The sequence below is a fragment of the Sebastes fasciatus genome, chromosome 2 (assembly GCF_043250625.1).
Source record: "Sebastes fasciatus isolate fSebFas1 chromosome 2, fSebFas1.pri, whole genome shotgun sequence".
NCBI classification, from domain to species: domain Eukaryota; kingdom Metazoa; phylum Chordata; class Actinopteri; order Perciformes; family Sebastidae; genus Sebastes; species Sebastes fasciatus.
This window is the reverse complement of record NC_133796.1, coordinates 28310850-28326814: the sequence shown is the minus strand read 5'-3', so window position 1 is coordinate 28326814 and position 15965 is coordinate 28310850. Positions and strand designations below refer to the sequence as shown.

Genomic DNA, 15965 nt, shown 5'->3' with positions numbered 1-15965 from the left:
ACAATGGCAACAGTGCTGACAGAACAGTGTTTACCTAAGGGGGAACCAGAGGGTAGGCGCTACGCGTCTGCGACGATGCCGTCATTCTGTACGCCGTTACCAACTGTAAGTCCTGTATGAGGTCAGAGCAGAGCAGCGGCTGTGAGCTAGCCAGTTCGTGCACACTTACGTGCACGGACATGCACTAAAAGCACTTGCGGCCAGCCTGGCTTTGTCAACAAAGTGTGGCGAAACTCTGATTATAACACATACAGAGGGAGAAAGACTTCATTCTCTGCTCAGATAGACATTACTCCACTATATCTTTACATGGCAAATAGTTGTTTGATGCTATATTAATGCTCTGGATATTGAATATAGAATATTTAAACATCACATCTTTATCCATTTTGCCTTCTAGGACTAGCCACGCGTTTATATCTACACTGCCTTCTGTGTTTGACAGAATTGCAAATGACATAATCTTTCAACTCGGATGTTTAAACAAATAGCATAAGGTTATTTTCTCTGTTTACACACGGTTGTTCACAGTTAAATTTAAAATGATAAACAACATTTGCAGAAAGCTCCAGATGCTTCCCTGCGTTTGCAAAAGTTGCAGAAAAGCAGTGCAGATTCTGAAATCATCAAGGCACTGGTTTCAAATAGTTTATTCACAAGCAAACACCACATATGAACACCTTTGATGCATACTCACTTGTTGTAGACATTAAAACTCATAATGAGAGTCATAAGCAGACAATGTTGCATGAAAATATGTTTTTCTTATTAATTTCATTGAACCGCCCCCTTTGTGAAATCCTCATTGCATCCAGCTACAATGTTTAGGCTAAGCGAGACGATCCTTCATCTCTTAGTTAGACAGCCATAAGTTGTATGTAAAATGATGCCAGTAGTCTGTCTGGATGCAGTGATCCCTGAATAAAGTGAAGTTTACTAAACACTGAACTCCCTAAAGTGTCTTTGAACCTGCGCCAGCCCTCAAGTGTTTTTCCCCAGACCTACAGGCGAGATAACGGCTTAAAGGAAACACTGATTTAATATCAGGGAAGTCAATTAATCGCGCCTCCTCGTGCTCTCGGCACGCCGCTCTCCCTTGCAGTCAGTACCTCTTTCAACAGAAATACAACACACACACACACACAGGATGTTATACCTGTGATTTTCAGAGCTATGCGGTCCCAAAGGGGTTTATCTCGTTTTTGACAACAATGAATGGCATAGTTGGAATAGTTTAGGACAGGATCACAGTTATCGGCACGTGTCCTTGAGTCCTGTCTGGCCTGACACACACACGCACGCACATACCTCACCACAAAGCAGGTTTAACAGATTTCCTGCGAGCTATTGTGTCTGCTGGAAGATGGTGGCATCCTGGTCCAAACCTGCAGGTTGAAGCCAGATCTCCCTTCCCTCCCCCCTTTTCCTCTCTTCCTCTCTTCAGTCCCTTTCACAGATGCAGTCTATCCCTGACATGTTCAGGAACATTTCCTGCATTGGGTCATGTGTGAATGGGAGCAGGGATCTATATTCAGGGAAATCTGTACTGCCAATTTCCCATGTCAAGCTGAGTAACATTTCCGGGAAAATGCCGGTACGGCTGTGTTGTGTATGAAAGTAGTAACATTGCAGGGACAAGCACGTAAAGGGTTGCGTCTGTCAGACGAACGACGCTTTCACGCGGAGCGAGCAACCCAATCACAAGACTCTACTGATGAGGTGTTTAAATCTGCGACCTGTTTACGGTTTAGCATTTACGCCGATGCTTTCACGGGCGACTTGTCCAGCAAACTTGTTTAATATTAAATACATTACAAGAACATTGGCACTGGACAAAAACAGCTCCGACATGTTCCCTCCGGCCTTGCCCCATCTTCTTCTTCTTCTTCCTCTTATGGTGGATGGCATTCACAAGCATTGCCGGCATCTAATGGACTGTCCCTTGCCCCATCGATTCCGGCATTGACATTTATTGTGTGAAAAGGCGTAAGACAGAAATTTTGTGTGAGAATGTGTGAAAGAGGCTTTAATATCCATTTCTCTCACTCTCACTCTCCTTCACTTTTTTTTCTCTAGATTATTTTTTGGCTCTTTTTGGCTTTATTTGATAGTGATAGTTATGAAAGGGGGGGAGAGAAAGACGGGATGACATGCAGCAAAGGGCCGTGGGTTGGATTCGAGCCCCGGGCTGCTGCAGTAAGGACTCAGACTTGGTTCATGACTGAGTCCATCCTTCTCTTCTTGTCCTTCTCTCTCTACTCCTCTTCTCTTTCTGCCCAAGAGACGTGACCTCGCCAGTATATTTGTCTTTGGCTGTACACAGATCCATCTATCCATCACTCCATCTGTTTTTGCCCTCACCCGCCCCTCCTTCACCCAGTCCTCCATGTGTCCGGTGATCCCCTGTGTAACCCCTGAGGAGAAGTCTAAACATCGTTTTTAGAGCCAGGGCCAGTTGGGCCTCCAGCAAAAACAGAGCGAGACGAGACACAAACACTCGTCTCTCTGACCAAATGCTCGCCTGCCTCCCATATTTTGGCCCTCTGCTCTCTTATGTGTCTCTCAAATAACTTATCCATTTCTCCACACCCATCTTTAACACCTCATTTTTCTTGTTTTGTGATAGTCGTTTTTTTATTCGGCATAATGAACCGATCTTACAGTGGGTGGTTTTATTATTGGCTCATAGAGTCACGTGTTTATGTGAAAGCAACATATGAACAGCATGAGAACATATCTGTGAAACTATCTATAAAATCAGTTTACTGATAAACGGTATAGGAACACTGAATCAGGAAGAAGCTTGTTTTTGTCCACATTTTGCAGATGTTTTGTGAGGATCGGTTATGACTCACACTGGTCCTGTGAGACCTTAAACCTGTTCGACATGCTTTTTATTATGGGTAACAGTCTTTCTGAATTAAAGTGCCCACGATTTGCTAAAAATGGCTCTGTTCTGTCATGCATCGAAAATTGTTGATTTGTGTGTTTTCTTAAATTCTCAATAAACAGAGTTTGGAAATATGATTAATAGGTTATTCCAAGAAGATTTTGGGAGAATATGACTCACTGGCGGAGAATCATAATATTTCAGAGTAAAAGTCTGCTTTACTCACTTGTATCCAAAGCTCAGCCAATAAGTTTGAGACCAAGTCTTTGACTTGACTCAAAATCCAATTCTGACAGCAGGATAAATAAATGTTTATTATTGCTCTCAGTTTTTAACCTTAATTTAATCTGGTGTACTAAAGTGTTAACCTTGCACAGCAGCTGGATTCTCGCAATGTCACAAGATCACACGAAAACCCATCTTGTCAGGCTTCGAGTAATGCGTTTGTGTCTGGCAAGCCAGTGCACGAACGAGCATCCTGTGAGGAGCTACTGGCAGCTACGTGCGTCAGGCGACACGGAGAGGCGGCTGTTAGTTCTAAACAACAGGTTAACGTAGATGCTGCAATAGCATCCGTTCCATCATAACTGGAGAGTATTTCTTCATTGAAAGAAGAGCAAAGAACGGCGCTGAAGGCTTTTCTTGATGGAAAAGATGTTTTCGCTCTTGTCTCGACTGGCTTCGGCGAGAGTTTTCCAAACAGTTTTCCAAAGACGGCTTCTCAGATGGTTCTGTGTAACAAACCATCTGATGGGTCAGGTTACTAAAATGTTATCAGCTGGTATATTGGTTAATTCCTGGGTATTTATCCTTTTCTCCATCTTTTACAAGGTGTTTTCTTTTATGATCAGTCAGTTAATGAGCTCAGGCAGTTTGGCCTGGCACCTTCGCTGATGACTTTCAAGGAAAATAAATACTGAACATGCCACTTCCCGCTCTGCTGCACTGAAACGGGACATCCTGTCTGCGCTCTCTATGGGGGCGTTGGGATTAGACTAGCTACAGTAATATCCTGATGCCCTGTCCATTTAAGGTTTGAATGGATTACTGGCAGCAGAAAGTTTCAGGGGACATAATAACCACTAGACTTTTAACAATTTCAAATCTTTGACAATTACGATGAAAATGTTGTCTCTGACATGATTAGAGCTTAAGTCACAGTAACACTGTGTGTCTGAGCACGTTTTGTGAATTGTCCTCTATGATTAATGGTATTTTGTTTAATATCTTTTCAGTTCTGCCAGCCTTCAGGTTGGAGGCTGTCCAGGGATAGGAAAGCACCCACCTTCTTCACCGTTGTGCTGACAGATATCGAATCAGACCGACACTACTGCTCCTGCCTCACTTTCTACGAGGCTGAGGTCAATCTGCAGGTAAGACTGCAACACACACTAGCTGAGGTTGAGTACTTTCTGAACTGTCCTTTAACATCTTTGTGTGAGTGAGTTTTTGTGCCGTTTTAATTCATGCACTTATACATTTGTTTGTTCTCTCTAATAGATTGATTGAAGCTTATCCCAGAATTCACTGGGGCGAAAGTTTTCAGTGCATCAGAGGGATAAGACAGACAGGCCCTGTTCAGACCTGGTAATAACATGCGTCCTGAGTGATCACAAGTAGACAGCTCTAAGTACAGGCGTGAACGCACTCAAAACAAATTGAGGACGCATTGAGATCCGATCACTCAGAGCAGTTTGTACACTCTATTGTATTCTGTCGGTACAAATGTATTTTATTAAGATATACCTTATCGGGCGCTGCAGTAGCTTACCTGGTAGAGCGGGCAAAGGCAGCGTTGCCGGCAACACGGAGGTCCTCGGGGTCCCCGGTACAATAATCTTTTATTTTGATGTCAATAAAATTACCCAAATTCACAAATATGTAGGATATTACTACTGACATTCATGTAATATTACGTCACAACACCTGCTGTATCAGCCGTGTGTTTACTACGTGTTTATTTGCATATAGAGCGGGGAAGTGAGATCACTCAGGACGCATGTTAATACCAGGTCTGAACAGGGCCTTAGAGTCTCCAGATACTGTACAGCTGTTTTAGGACTGTTGGAGTAAACAGGAGCACCAAGTGAAAGCCAACAAGAACATACTAATAACATGTGAACTATACACAGGACAGAGCCCTGTGAGGGAGCAGTGCTAACCTCTGGGCCACCATGCTAGACTCATTAATCCTGATGTAGTGAAATCTGTAAGCACAAATATTTCGCTTTGTCACTCCATTAAACAGCTGCGCATCACATCACTGTGAGCAGCAGGCTTCTCAACCTCCAAATGAGGCTCCTTATAAGATCATCACAATGATGATCCTGAGTTTCGTGGACTCTTGTGATGAGCCTGAGGTTCATCTTCATGTGTCTCGCGACTCTTGGAAGCCAGTGGGATATCTCGGTTGGACAACGTGATTGTTCTTATTTTCTGTTTTCCATTTCAGTTTTATTTTGGGGATTTCTTTTACAGACCTTTTTTAACTTGTAGGAATGTCTGTCGTGTGCGTGGTGCCTTTCAGAATTTGAGGCATTTGTAGAAAACAAAAGGCTGCTAATAAATTGTGAGCTGGCTGAGGGATGCTGTTATAAAAGACAGGATGGGCCTGTGATCCCCGCCAGAGCATTTCATTTGATTTACTCATGCATACAAGATTGTTTTAGATTGCACATTAGTGGTCACACGGCACAAATGTTCAAAACCCCCCATAAATTATTGATTACAGCAGATTTGTTTGGATGGGATCATTTTTATACTTCTGAATGATCTCGTTATTGTCCCTGCCAAAAGCCCACAGAATACCAAGCTAATTGTTTCACTGTGTTTTCCTGTGTTAGTGGCCTTAAATGACTCCTGTCCCTCTGCCCGCTGTGACTTCACTTCCTTTGGCATCGAAGGCACACTCGTAAATCACACTCCAGTTAGATCAGCAAAACATTTTTTGAGTTAAAGTCAAAATGTGGCCATGTACGAGAAATGTGTCTGCTTTCAAAAAGTGGGAGAGTCACTTCGATGGAACTTTCAGAATCAATACTGTACTATTTCATGCTTTCCTCATTACCATCTCAGCTTGTTGTGTGAATCAGACCATAATTACACAAACATTCCTCTGTTTGCACAACTGGGCACATTTTTCCTTAAAGCATCAAAGGAAGAAGGATTTAGAGCAAATTGTCACATGAAAGGGAGAAAATAACCAAAAATAGCCCAGTTGTTAACTGTTATGGGTTTCTTTAAGAGCCTAATAACAGACTTTGCCCAACACTGGTTGGCCCCACAGCTATATTGAAACCTTAATGCTCCTTGGTCTGTTTTCTGTCCTCACACACCGGCTTCCACCGGAGTGGAAGCAATATGAGTTGTCATTAACAACAGATTTAGACTTGATTATGGGGCCTCATGTTTTTGTAATGTTGTCTTTGTTTACTGTTATCTGTGGACTGGCAAGGCTATTAGTGAGGGCTACAAAATTTGTTTTTCACACAGACTCCATGCTTCAAGTTTATATTAGGTCTGCAGGACACAATCAGCTGTAGAGCAGGCGGCAACCTCCGGTTCTGAGAAGTGAAGCCAATGCTGAAGTGCCTTAAAATTGCATTCTTTCTAACAGCCAGCAGGGGGCGACTCCTCTGGTTGCAAAAAGAAGTCTGATTGTATAGAAGTCTATGAGAGAATGACCCTACTTCTCTCTTGATTTATTACCTCAGTAAACATGAGTTTATGGTCTCAATCGCTAGTTTCAAGTCTTCTTCAATACAGCATGATGTTCATTTAGTAAATGATGGTCCCATTTAGAGTCAAATAGACCATAAAGCAGGATATGCTTTAGGGCGGGGCTACCTTGTGATTGACAGGTTGCTACTAGGGTTGGGCGATATGTTAAACTTTTCCAACCAGCCGTTGTCAGCCCAACAACCGCCGATTGCTGATATATTCACGCAGGTGTGTGTGTGTGTGTAATGATGCACTTCCCGTGCCTTGTCTGATAGTCTGTAGATGTATAGCCTCTCTGTATGCCCGCTGAGCAGCGGCTCTCATTTTTTGGAGGCAGACCATCGCCCCAAAACAACAACCAGCGATGTACTCAGCCAATCGCCGATAGCCAATATATTCGTCCAGTCGTCCAACCCTAGTTGCTACCACGGCGTTGTCAAGTCTGGGAGTTGTTCGTGTTTTCGTCTTACAACTTTAACCCTTTCACAGTGTGTTCAGTTCATGAAAGTTAATTATAACAATTGTGATTGCTTATTTAGCTCCGACCTTTCTTGTTCCTCTTTTGGTTCCAAAAAAACAAGTTGGCAACGGCCAAAATGTCGCACTCGAGGCTTCAAAACAAAATGTTATGTCTATAACTTCTGTTTCCTGAAGGAGAGGAATGAGGTACAACACGCACAGTATGGGGTGTGATATCCCATACTGTATGTGTTGTACCAAGTGAATCGACAGAAAGGGAACGGCGTTCCACAAATCAATTGGTGCCGTCACGGTTACTACAACCACTTCTTATGCTGTAGGGACACAATTTTTGCAACAGAAGTTTAATTGTTCCAGATATTTATGACATAAAAGAACTTCCATATAGAATACTAAATATACTCTGATTTATGTACAAACATTTGAATTTCACCTCACGCATTTTGTGAATGTAAACAGTTTTTTTCTCAATTTCTACCTTCACTTTTTAAAGGAAGTTCACAGTATTATCAAACGGGGTTGTAAAAGTTGCACTGATTGAAAGAAGAGGGCCATAAAGTGAGTCAGGGACACCACGGCAGAAGCAGGAAGTTGTGTAAAATATTTGTTGTTTGTCATTTGGGATCATTTACTCCATGTTAATGAACCATTGATAGACGTATCTGATTATACTGTCCTGTGAGTTTCCCATTTTCAGAAAGGTGTTATATAACTGGTTTATAAAGTGAGAAGTTGCTGCTTCTCAATATTAAGTATTAAAAAAACATGAATACTGACATGACTACATCTGGAGAATATTAATTCTGTTTTGAAAATACACATTTGTGTTGTGTCATGGTTGTTTTTTCACTTTTTAGCACTTTACAGCTCACAGTAATTGAGATGTTTGTGTGTTCAAAGACACACTTGACCCAGACACGTGGACGCTTTGTGTATATTAAATACCGAATTTGATACACTACCTTTTTTGTCAGCCTCGTGTTAATTATAATGCTATATTTGGCCTCATCCAGACATCACGTTGCTGCAAAAATAAGCACACCTTCCTGGAGTCAGTAGAGTCAGTGTATGGCACTAAGGATCTTCTTGAAACGTGACGGTGTTTTAACAATCTTTACTCTCATCCTTATCTACTCCGTTGGATTCCACGGAGAGTCCAGACAGGCGGCGGAGGAATGTATTTTGTCTAATAATTGAACCAAATCCTAAGAATAATGGTGAAATGTGACCCCCATCTGAATGGAATATTTTGATCCCGTACTCCTTGGTCCCGAGATACTGAAGCACTTATGGCATGTTTTCACTGCCTGGAGAAATATACCAGATTGTGATAAGGGCTTTAGTTAGGAATGAGCACGGAGAGGTCGGAGCATCAGTGCTCTGATATGTCGGGCTCATGGATCCACGATAGAGACAATTAGAACCAGATTGAGGCTGTTGCTTGTACGACAAGCTTGTCATGATTTTGGGGAGAGGTAGATAACGTGTTTGATCATAGCAAATATACTTTATAGTGTTCCTTTGATTTGACTTGCAGTAAAAATGTGCACTCATAACGCCGGACTTTTGTCACTACATATCTGGATGCATTTCTCTTCAGCAGGACAGTTACGCTTTCCTTTGGTCATTCTTTGTTTCTGGTCATATTATTGCCCACAATTACAAGCTTTAGAGTACTAATATACCACAAGATTTCTATGTATAAGATTTTTTTTTTGCAATATTTTGCCATTTATTTGACAGTCAAAGAGTGTAGTTACAGACTGGAAACAGGGATAGAGAGAGGGGTACGACATGCATCAACTTTGGGGTGGCTGTTGCTCAGGAGATAGAGAGGGTCGTCCACTAATGGGAAGATCAGCGGTTTGATCCTTGGCTCCTCCAGTCCACATGTCGGAGTGCCCTTAGGCAAGATACTGAACCTGAATGATAAGATTAGATCCTTATGGTGGCAGGATCAGGTGGCACCTTGCATGGCAGCCTCTGCCATCAGTGTATGAATGTGTGAGTGTGAATGTTGACATGTAGTGTAAAGCGCTTGGAGCGGTCGTAACACTAGAAAGGTGCTATATAAATGCAGTCCATTTACCAATCCCATGGACCTTCAGGGTTGAAGTGGTGTAAAACATCTTGAAAATACTGTTTCAATGGCTACATTTGGCTAACTGTAAATGATATATCTTGCTAAATAGGGATGCATTGATACTGATATTGGATCGGATATTGGGCCGATACCAACTCAAATAGCTGGATCGGGTATCGGTGACGATGGGGCCAATCTATTCAATTCTATGTTTATATAGTGTACATAATGGAATTTTAATTCCTGTTTAAGTTTTGACCAATTGCATTAAAAAGGTGTAAACTTGATTGTAATTCCAAGTTGTTGGTGTACGATTTATTATTTTAGTACAATTCACTAAATTTATATTTATGTATTTATTTGTTACATTTTATTTGTTACAAAGTAATGTTTAAGTCAGGCCTGATGTTGCCTTACACATAACAGAATCATCCCAGTCACTTCCACACAGCGAGGCGTACCGCTTATTAATTAAACACTGGTATCGGATCGGTACTCGGTAACGGCCGATATCTAAAGCCCAGGTATTGCTATCGGTATCAGGACTGAAAACGTCGGATCGGTGCATCCCTATTGCTAAACATCATATGACTAAACATTGTGCATTTGTTAGCATCTTTGATATCGTCATTTATGTCTCTTGATGTTTTGCATTTGCTGTGTTAGTATGTGACTGGGAGGGAAGCAACATTAATCTCTTAAATTCATTTTGGCTTTTCTCTAAGGAAATCCACTTATATGAATTTGTCACTTTGTAGGCGAGATCTTTTATTAGCCTCATCGTAATTTTAGAATTATCTGTTGTGTCCATTGATGGCTCCAGTGGGATGAGCAGCTGTTCTGAATGAGGACAGATTGGGAAACAAGATAATAAATAGTCCAAACTTCCATGAACGTGTGTTTCCTCTCTGGAGACAAAGCCGTATTTTTAAGATTTTTGGGGGTTGATGCTATGACTCTGTCTGATGCGAGAAAGAGTTTTGTCCTGGTTATTTTTGTTTTGTATGAGGAATGTAATTACTTTCCACTACTTTCAATCACTGTCAAGCCTATTTCATGACTCACCCCTCAAGTGAAAACAGAAAATGGATTGTTAGAAGTTGGGTGTCCATCCGTAAACTTGTACACAACTAAATTTCAGCTTACATGACTCAGTATTACCACTGAATACTCTTTATGTTGGGGCACATCAGTTATTTTTCCTCGGAGAATGTGCAAATACCACATGCGATGCACAGCACATGCCAGATGTGTGTTGGACAATTAGAGTTTTAGGCACATGATGTATTCACAAGCTCAACAAGGAGCTCAGCGGTGCTGGCATGCTCTATAGTACATTTCATGGTCCATGGCACTCTGTTGAACCCTGAAATAGCTCCTTTTTTAATGTTTCAGGGATCAAAGAGTATTGAGGCTGATGGAGACGAAGATGAGGAGGAAGAAGAGGATGGCCTGATCCAGCCAGCTCAAGTGTTTGCACCAAAAAGTCTCATTCTCGTGTCCAGGCTGGATTATCCCGAAATATTCCGGGTAATAAGACACCATATGATTGTATCTTGATTAAAAAATATTTTTCTGTCTTGTTCAGTAGGAATACTCCGAATTTTTGTCAAATCAAGGCTTTCATCTCGCAGCTCTGAGATGACGCTTATCTGCTTTGTACTGTCTGCAAAATAGGCCAGAGTTTGATTAAGCATAAGCATGCAATTCTGTAAAGTAAATGAGACGTAAGCACCTCTGATCTTTTCATCACAGACTGAGTTGATCACAGGTTTTGCAGACACACGGTAGGCCATGCTATTCATGTTAATAGGTCCTTCAGTTCCTACATGCACGTAGGTGCTATTAGAACAAACTGCTCCCAAACTTAAGCTAAATGTCACAGACGCTGTTTAACCATGAGCTGTAATATTGATGACTATATAGAGTAGTTATCCTCGGTTTGTGTCTGTGTGTAATCACTTTGTTGTGTTTCACATGTTGTCCTTCCAGGGGTGCTTGGGTCTGATCTACACAGTGCACATCGATAGCCTGAGTTTCCCTTTAGAGGGTCTGGTGGCCAACCTCTTTACATTCCAGGTTCCTGTTGCTGGTGGATCCCAGGTAAGTCTTCACCAAGGTACCACAGTCTGTGGCCCTGTTCAGACCTGGCAATAACATGCGTCCTGAGTGATCGGAGCACAAATGGACAGCTTTAAATACGTCTGTTCACACCTGGCATTAGAATGTGTCTCCACATGTGTCTCCAGTGACCACTTGTGATCCGATCTCACTTCGGACGCATGTTAATACCAGATCTGAACAGGGCCTGTGAGACGTCTCACTGCTGCTGCCCTCTTCCTCACAGGGGGCCACAGATCCAAACCAGGCTAGAGGGGCTAGAAAAGGTTAACGTCCGTCCTGTTAGACTGTGAGGCAGTGGTTGTTTATGGAGGCGATGGCTGAGGTTCAGTGGAGCAGCTACTGAAATGATTTATGTTTTCTGCGCAGCCAATCAAGATTGCCGTGTTCAGATGGTGCCAGAGATTGTTGTCCAGCCACAGGCAGTCATTTTCTGATACATATTCATCATTTTTTCCATTATGTTACTTGGAGCAAAATACCTCAGCCTAGTGTAGGGCAGCAGACAGCAGAGCTCTTAAAGTGCTTATAACCGTTTAGAGGAATATATATTTAAAATTCATTACATAGGTTTTAAAAAACAACATTTTGTTTGTCGTGGCCAAGTGTCAGAAGATGAGGCTATAAATGCTTTGAACCACCCAATAGATTACTTACACTTTTGAGAAACACCCTGGAGTCAAAACGTGTACTGTACGTTTACTGGGGAGAAATCCTCATCACTCAGGTAAAAATCTGACTTGGCTAATGTGCTGTACGAGGGAAGAATTTGGCCCGTTCCCCAGCAAGACGCCACTTAAAAACCCCAAGTCCTCGAGTCTGCCTTCAGGCAGAACTTCAGCAGTGGAACAGACTCATCTGTCAAAACAACACCTTGTTAAACATCTAGGTATGTCGAGAATTGTATGAATGGAGACTCCGAGATACCTTTAATTTTTCACTTGACTGAAGAACTTTTCACTTCTCAGTCCCCTGTAATGGGAATCACAAACCATTTGAAAGACTTTGCTATCCAAAGCACAACTGTCGCATCACCAATTAAATGCTAGGGCTGTCAATCGATTAAAATGTTTGATCGCAATTAGTCGCATGATTGTCCATAGTTAATCGCGATTAATCACAAAGGAAGATTTGTCAAGTATTTAATACTCTTATCAACATGGGAGTGGGCACATATCCTGCTTTATGCAAATGTATAAAGAAAGCCCAACAGGCAACAACAGCTGTCAGTGTGTCAGTGTGCTGACTTGACTATGACTTGCCCCCAAACTGCATGTGATTATCATAAAGTGGGCATGTCTGTAAAGGGGAGACTCGTGGGTACCCATAGAACCCGTTTTCATTCACATATCTTAAGGTCAGAGGTTAAGGAACCCCTTTAAAAATGTCCATAGCAGTTTTTCTGTGCCAAAATTTAGTGTAAGTTTGGAGCGTTATTTAACTTCCTTCCTGAAAAGCTAGTATGACATGGTTGGTAACAATGGATTCCTTAGGTTTTTATAGTTTCATATGATTCACTCTAGCTTTAAAAACTAAACCCGCTACCACCTCCGAAATGTGGATTGGATTTTTAAGAGGTCATTTAAAAATCAAAAGTTGCGTTAATGTTTAAAGAAATCAGTGGCGTTAAATCAAATGTGCGTTATCGCATTATTATCGCGTTAACTTTGACAGCCCTAGTGAATGCACATCACAGCAGCAGATACTGTAAAAACATATTTTAGTGTGTAGACACTAAAACATTTTTTTATATTTCTTTAATGCAAGAACCTTTTTAAAGGGTTCTGTGATATTGCTGCAGCTGTGCGCTGCACCAGTTATATTTTGGTGAACATGTAATTGAGGTTTTCTTTGCTCAATGACAAGCAAACTCATTCAAATGGCTAATTCAGTCCTGCAGCTGCAGTGTCTGTGTCTTCTTTCTTTGATAGCCACAGAACACTCAGCTATAAATCTCAATGGATGACTGTAGCAGTACTGCTCGGCCCTGTAGACGTGCTGGCCGTAGACATTTTTCCACGACTGTTTTCTGACCTTTGCTTGTTTTGTTTTTCTTTACAGAAGTTGTTTAGCCTGGGAGCAGGAGACCGGCAGCTCATCCAGACGCCTCTGAACGACACGTTGCCCGTCACAAGCAAAAGTGTTGCTCTGCTCTTCCAGCAACTGGGTGGGTCACTTTGATAACTACTATTCAGTAATCATGAGACAGGAAGAGACTTATTGAGTCAGACCATGACTTGTTATTGAGTGTATTACTGTATCTCTGCACTGTCATTTATTTGAAATGAACTTTTGCTTTGCTGCAGGTTGTCACGTCTATATAATATCCCATTTACAATATGTGTTGTTGGTCGTTATAATCTGACAGTTTTCACACTCAAAGAACATTAGTCTTAATCATATTAGTGGCATCGTCGTCTTAGTTGATTTAATGAAGCAGCTTAGTGTGTGTGACATATTTCACATTCATTCAGTCTTGATCCTTTCAGATTTTTAGAGGCTCCGTTCTACTTTGCTAATCACGTGGTGGTAAACAGCAGCACTGTAGGACTTTTAAAATCAGGAGACTTTAGCAATGAGCCATTAAGAACTTGGATTAATTCTACACTAAATGTGTCTGAGGCAAGATTATGTGGTTTTTCGCTTTGTCCCATCAGTGTAATTTTGTCTGAGCTAGAACGAGCACATGATGAAGATTTGATTCAGTTTGCTGGTTTCACGTTGCCATGTTTGCTCAATATGTTAAGACTGTAAACGCTTTGCACAGGCAGTGTGTGCTTTGTCAAAGATGTAACACGCCCGGATGACCATGACTCATGTTGTTTGGAGTTTGCCATAAATTATTAACCGAGCTATCGAAGATTATATTTAAAGATTTTCAGGTCATTTTAGAAGAATTTGGTTTACTTCACTTTTTTTGCATCTCTAGGCGTACATCTGTTAGAGCTGAGAGTGAATTGAAATATAATTCACCTGAAATTTGATTTGTAATGGAAAGTTGGCTCCTTATTTGTCCTCATTTGATTAGAAGAATGTGATTCAAAACAGAGCGGATTTTATTTCCTGAGTGTATTAACACCATCCTCTGTTTGTTTGGATAAAGTGGTGAACATGCACATGGGGGGTACTTGCACGATACACATGCGGTCAGGGTTATGTTGAAGTCATGCATTTGTAACCAATCTGGATACACAAAACAAAGCAATCTTCACACAAAGCAATCTTCACACAAAACCCTGCCGTGCCCTGTCAGTCCTCATAAGCCTGTTTCCATGAATCAATCCAGGACATTATGAAGCACTGCTAGTCCTCGTAGCGGCTACATGGCCACATTAAAGAGGAGCTATAGTATCATGCTCATCAGGTGCATACTTGTATTTTGGGTTTCTACTAGAACATGTTTACCTGCTTTAATGTTCAAAAAACACTTTATTTTTCTTATACCAGCTGTGCTGCAGCACCTCTTTTCACCCTCTGTCTGAAACGCCAGACAGAGCCCAGTCTGCTCTGATTGGTCAGCTGGCCCTCTCTGTTCTGATTGGTTAACCGAACCAAACTCTTCGGACTGCGCACCGGCTCGGCTCTAACTAGCTTTGTTTTAGGGTGTACCAAACTAGCCGCTAGGCAGGAATTATGCAAATGTGTTACTTGGTGACATCACCACGTTACGGAACAAAAGGCGGGACTTCAATTGAGGCGTTTCAGGCAGTTCAGGAGCAGTGTTTCTGTGGGGGAGAGTAACTCCCTTCGGCTTGGATACTGAGTTTTGTAACTTTGCAGAACGTTTACGTGCACAAAAAAACTATATAACACACTAAAGGAAATGGAAAAAGCACAAAAGCATAATAGGTCCCCTTTAATGTGTATTGTAATGGTGCTCAATATGTGACGTTGTTAAATTAATACAGTGGAAAATGGCTAACCTTAAAACCACAATTTGTCCTTTTTTACATTTGTGTATGTATTAAACAAACAAGATGTAACATCTTTATTAATGGTTGGCAGTCTGCCTCATATTAAGGGTGCAAACATGACAGTGGTATCATTCTTTTCATCCAACTCTTGGCAAGCTAATAACGGTATTTATATATGCATACTGCATAAGTGTTAATGTAGGACTATAGACGTTAAATGACTCAGTCTATCTTCTGATCATACCAGGAAAAAAGGGACGGACGTTGACAGTTAATCATTCTTCCGCCGTTAAAACTGATTTCTCTACATGCTGACTGGAAGGTAAATATCATTAGTCAGCTGATCAGCTTGTAAGCGGAGAGAACAAGTGTATCAGTTCCACTTATTAGATCATCCTCATGCCCATATAAGGATTGGCTAGTAGCTGTGCAGGTCGTCAGGTCGATACATTATTCTGTGTGCACAGGTCACCTGAGTCACCAGAGAGGAATGTGTGTTAAGCATGTCACAGGAAGTACATCCCCCCCGGGGCGAGATAAAAAACCAGCCGTCAACAGCCTTGTTGTTTGTTGTTTGTTGCCTTTGTCTCTTCTGTTGTCCGGGGATGTTGCTGTCACTTTTTATTTAGGGCTCGGAAGTGCGTTGCTGTTTCCATAAGATAAGTAAACACCTGAACCTGAGGTGTGATTATGAAACAGGAGCCTCAGTAGTGAAATGAGCAAGGTACACTCTTTTTTACAGCGCATTTTACATAAG

The 15965-nt window shown here is 41.6% G+C and overlaps 1 protein-coding gene across 1 annotated transcript in view; it reads left to right on the top strand.

Moving 5' to 3' along the window:
* Window positions 1–15965, top strand: part of sbf2 (SET binding factor 2) — a 109740-nt gene that overhangs the window by 33682 nt on the left and 60093 nt on the right. The window contains 4 exon segments of the mRNA XM_074617080.1: window positions 4126–4263; window positions 10569–10703; window positions 11166–11276; window positions 13356–13461. Of these exon segments, the coding sequence (XP_074473181.1) occupies window positions 4126–4263; window positions 10569–10703; window positions 11166–11276; window positions 13356–13461 (490 nt within the window).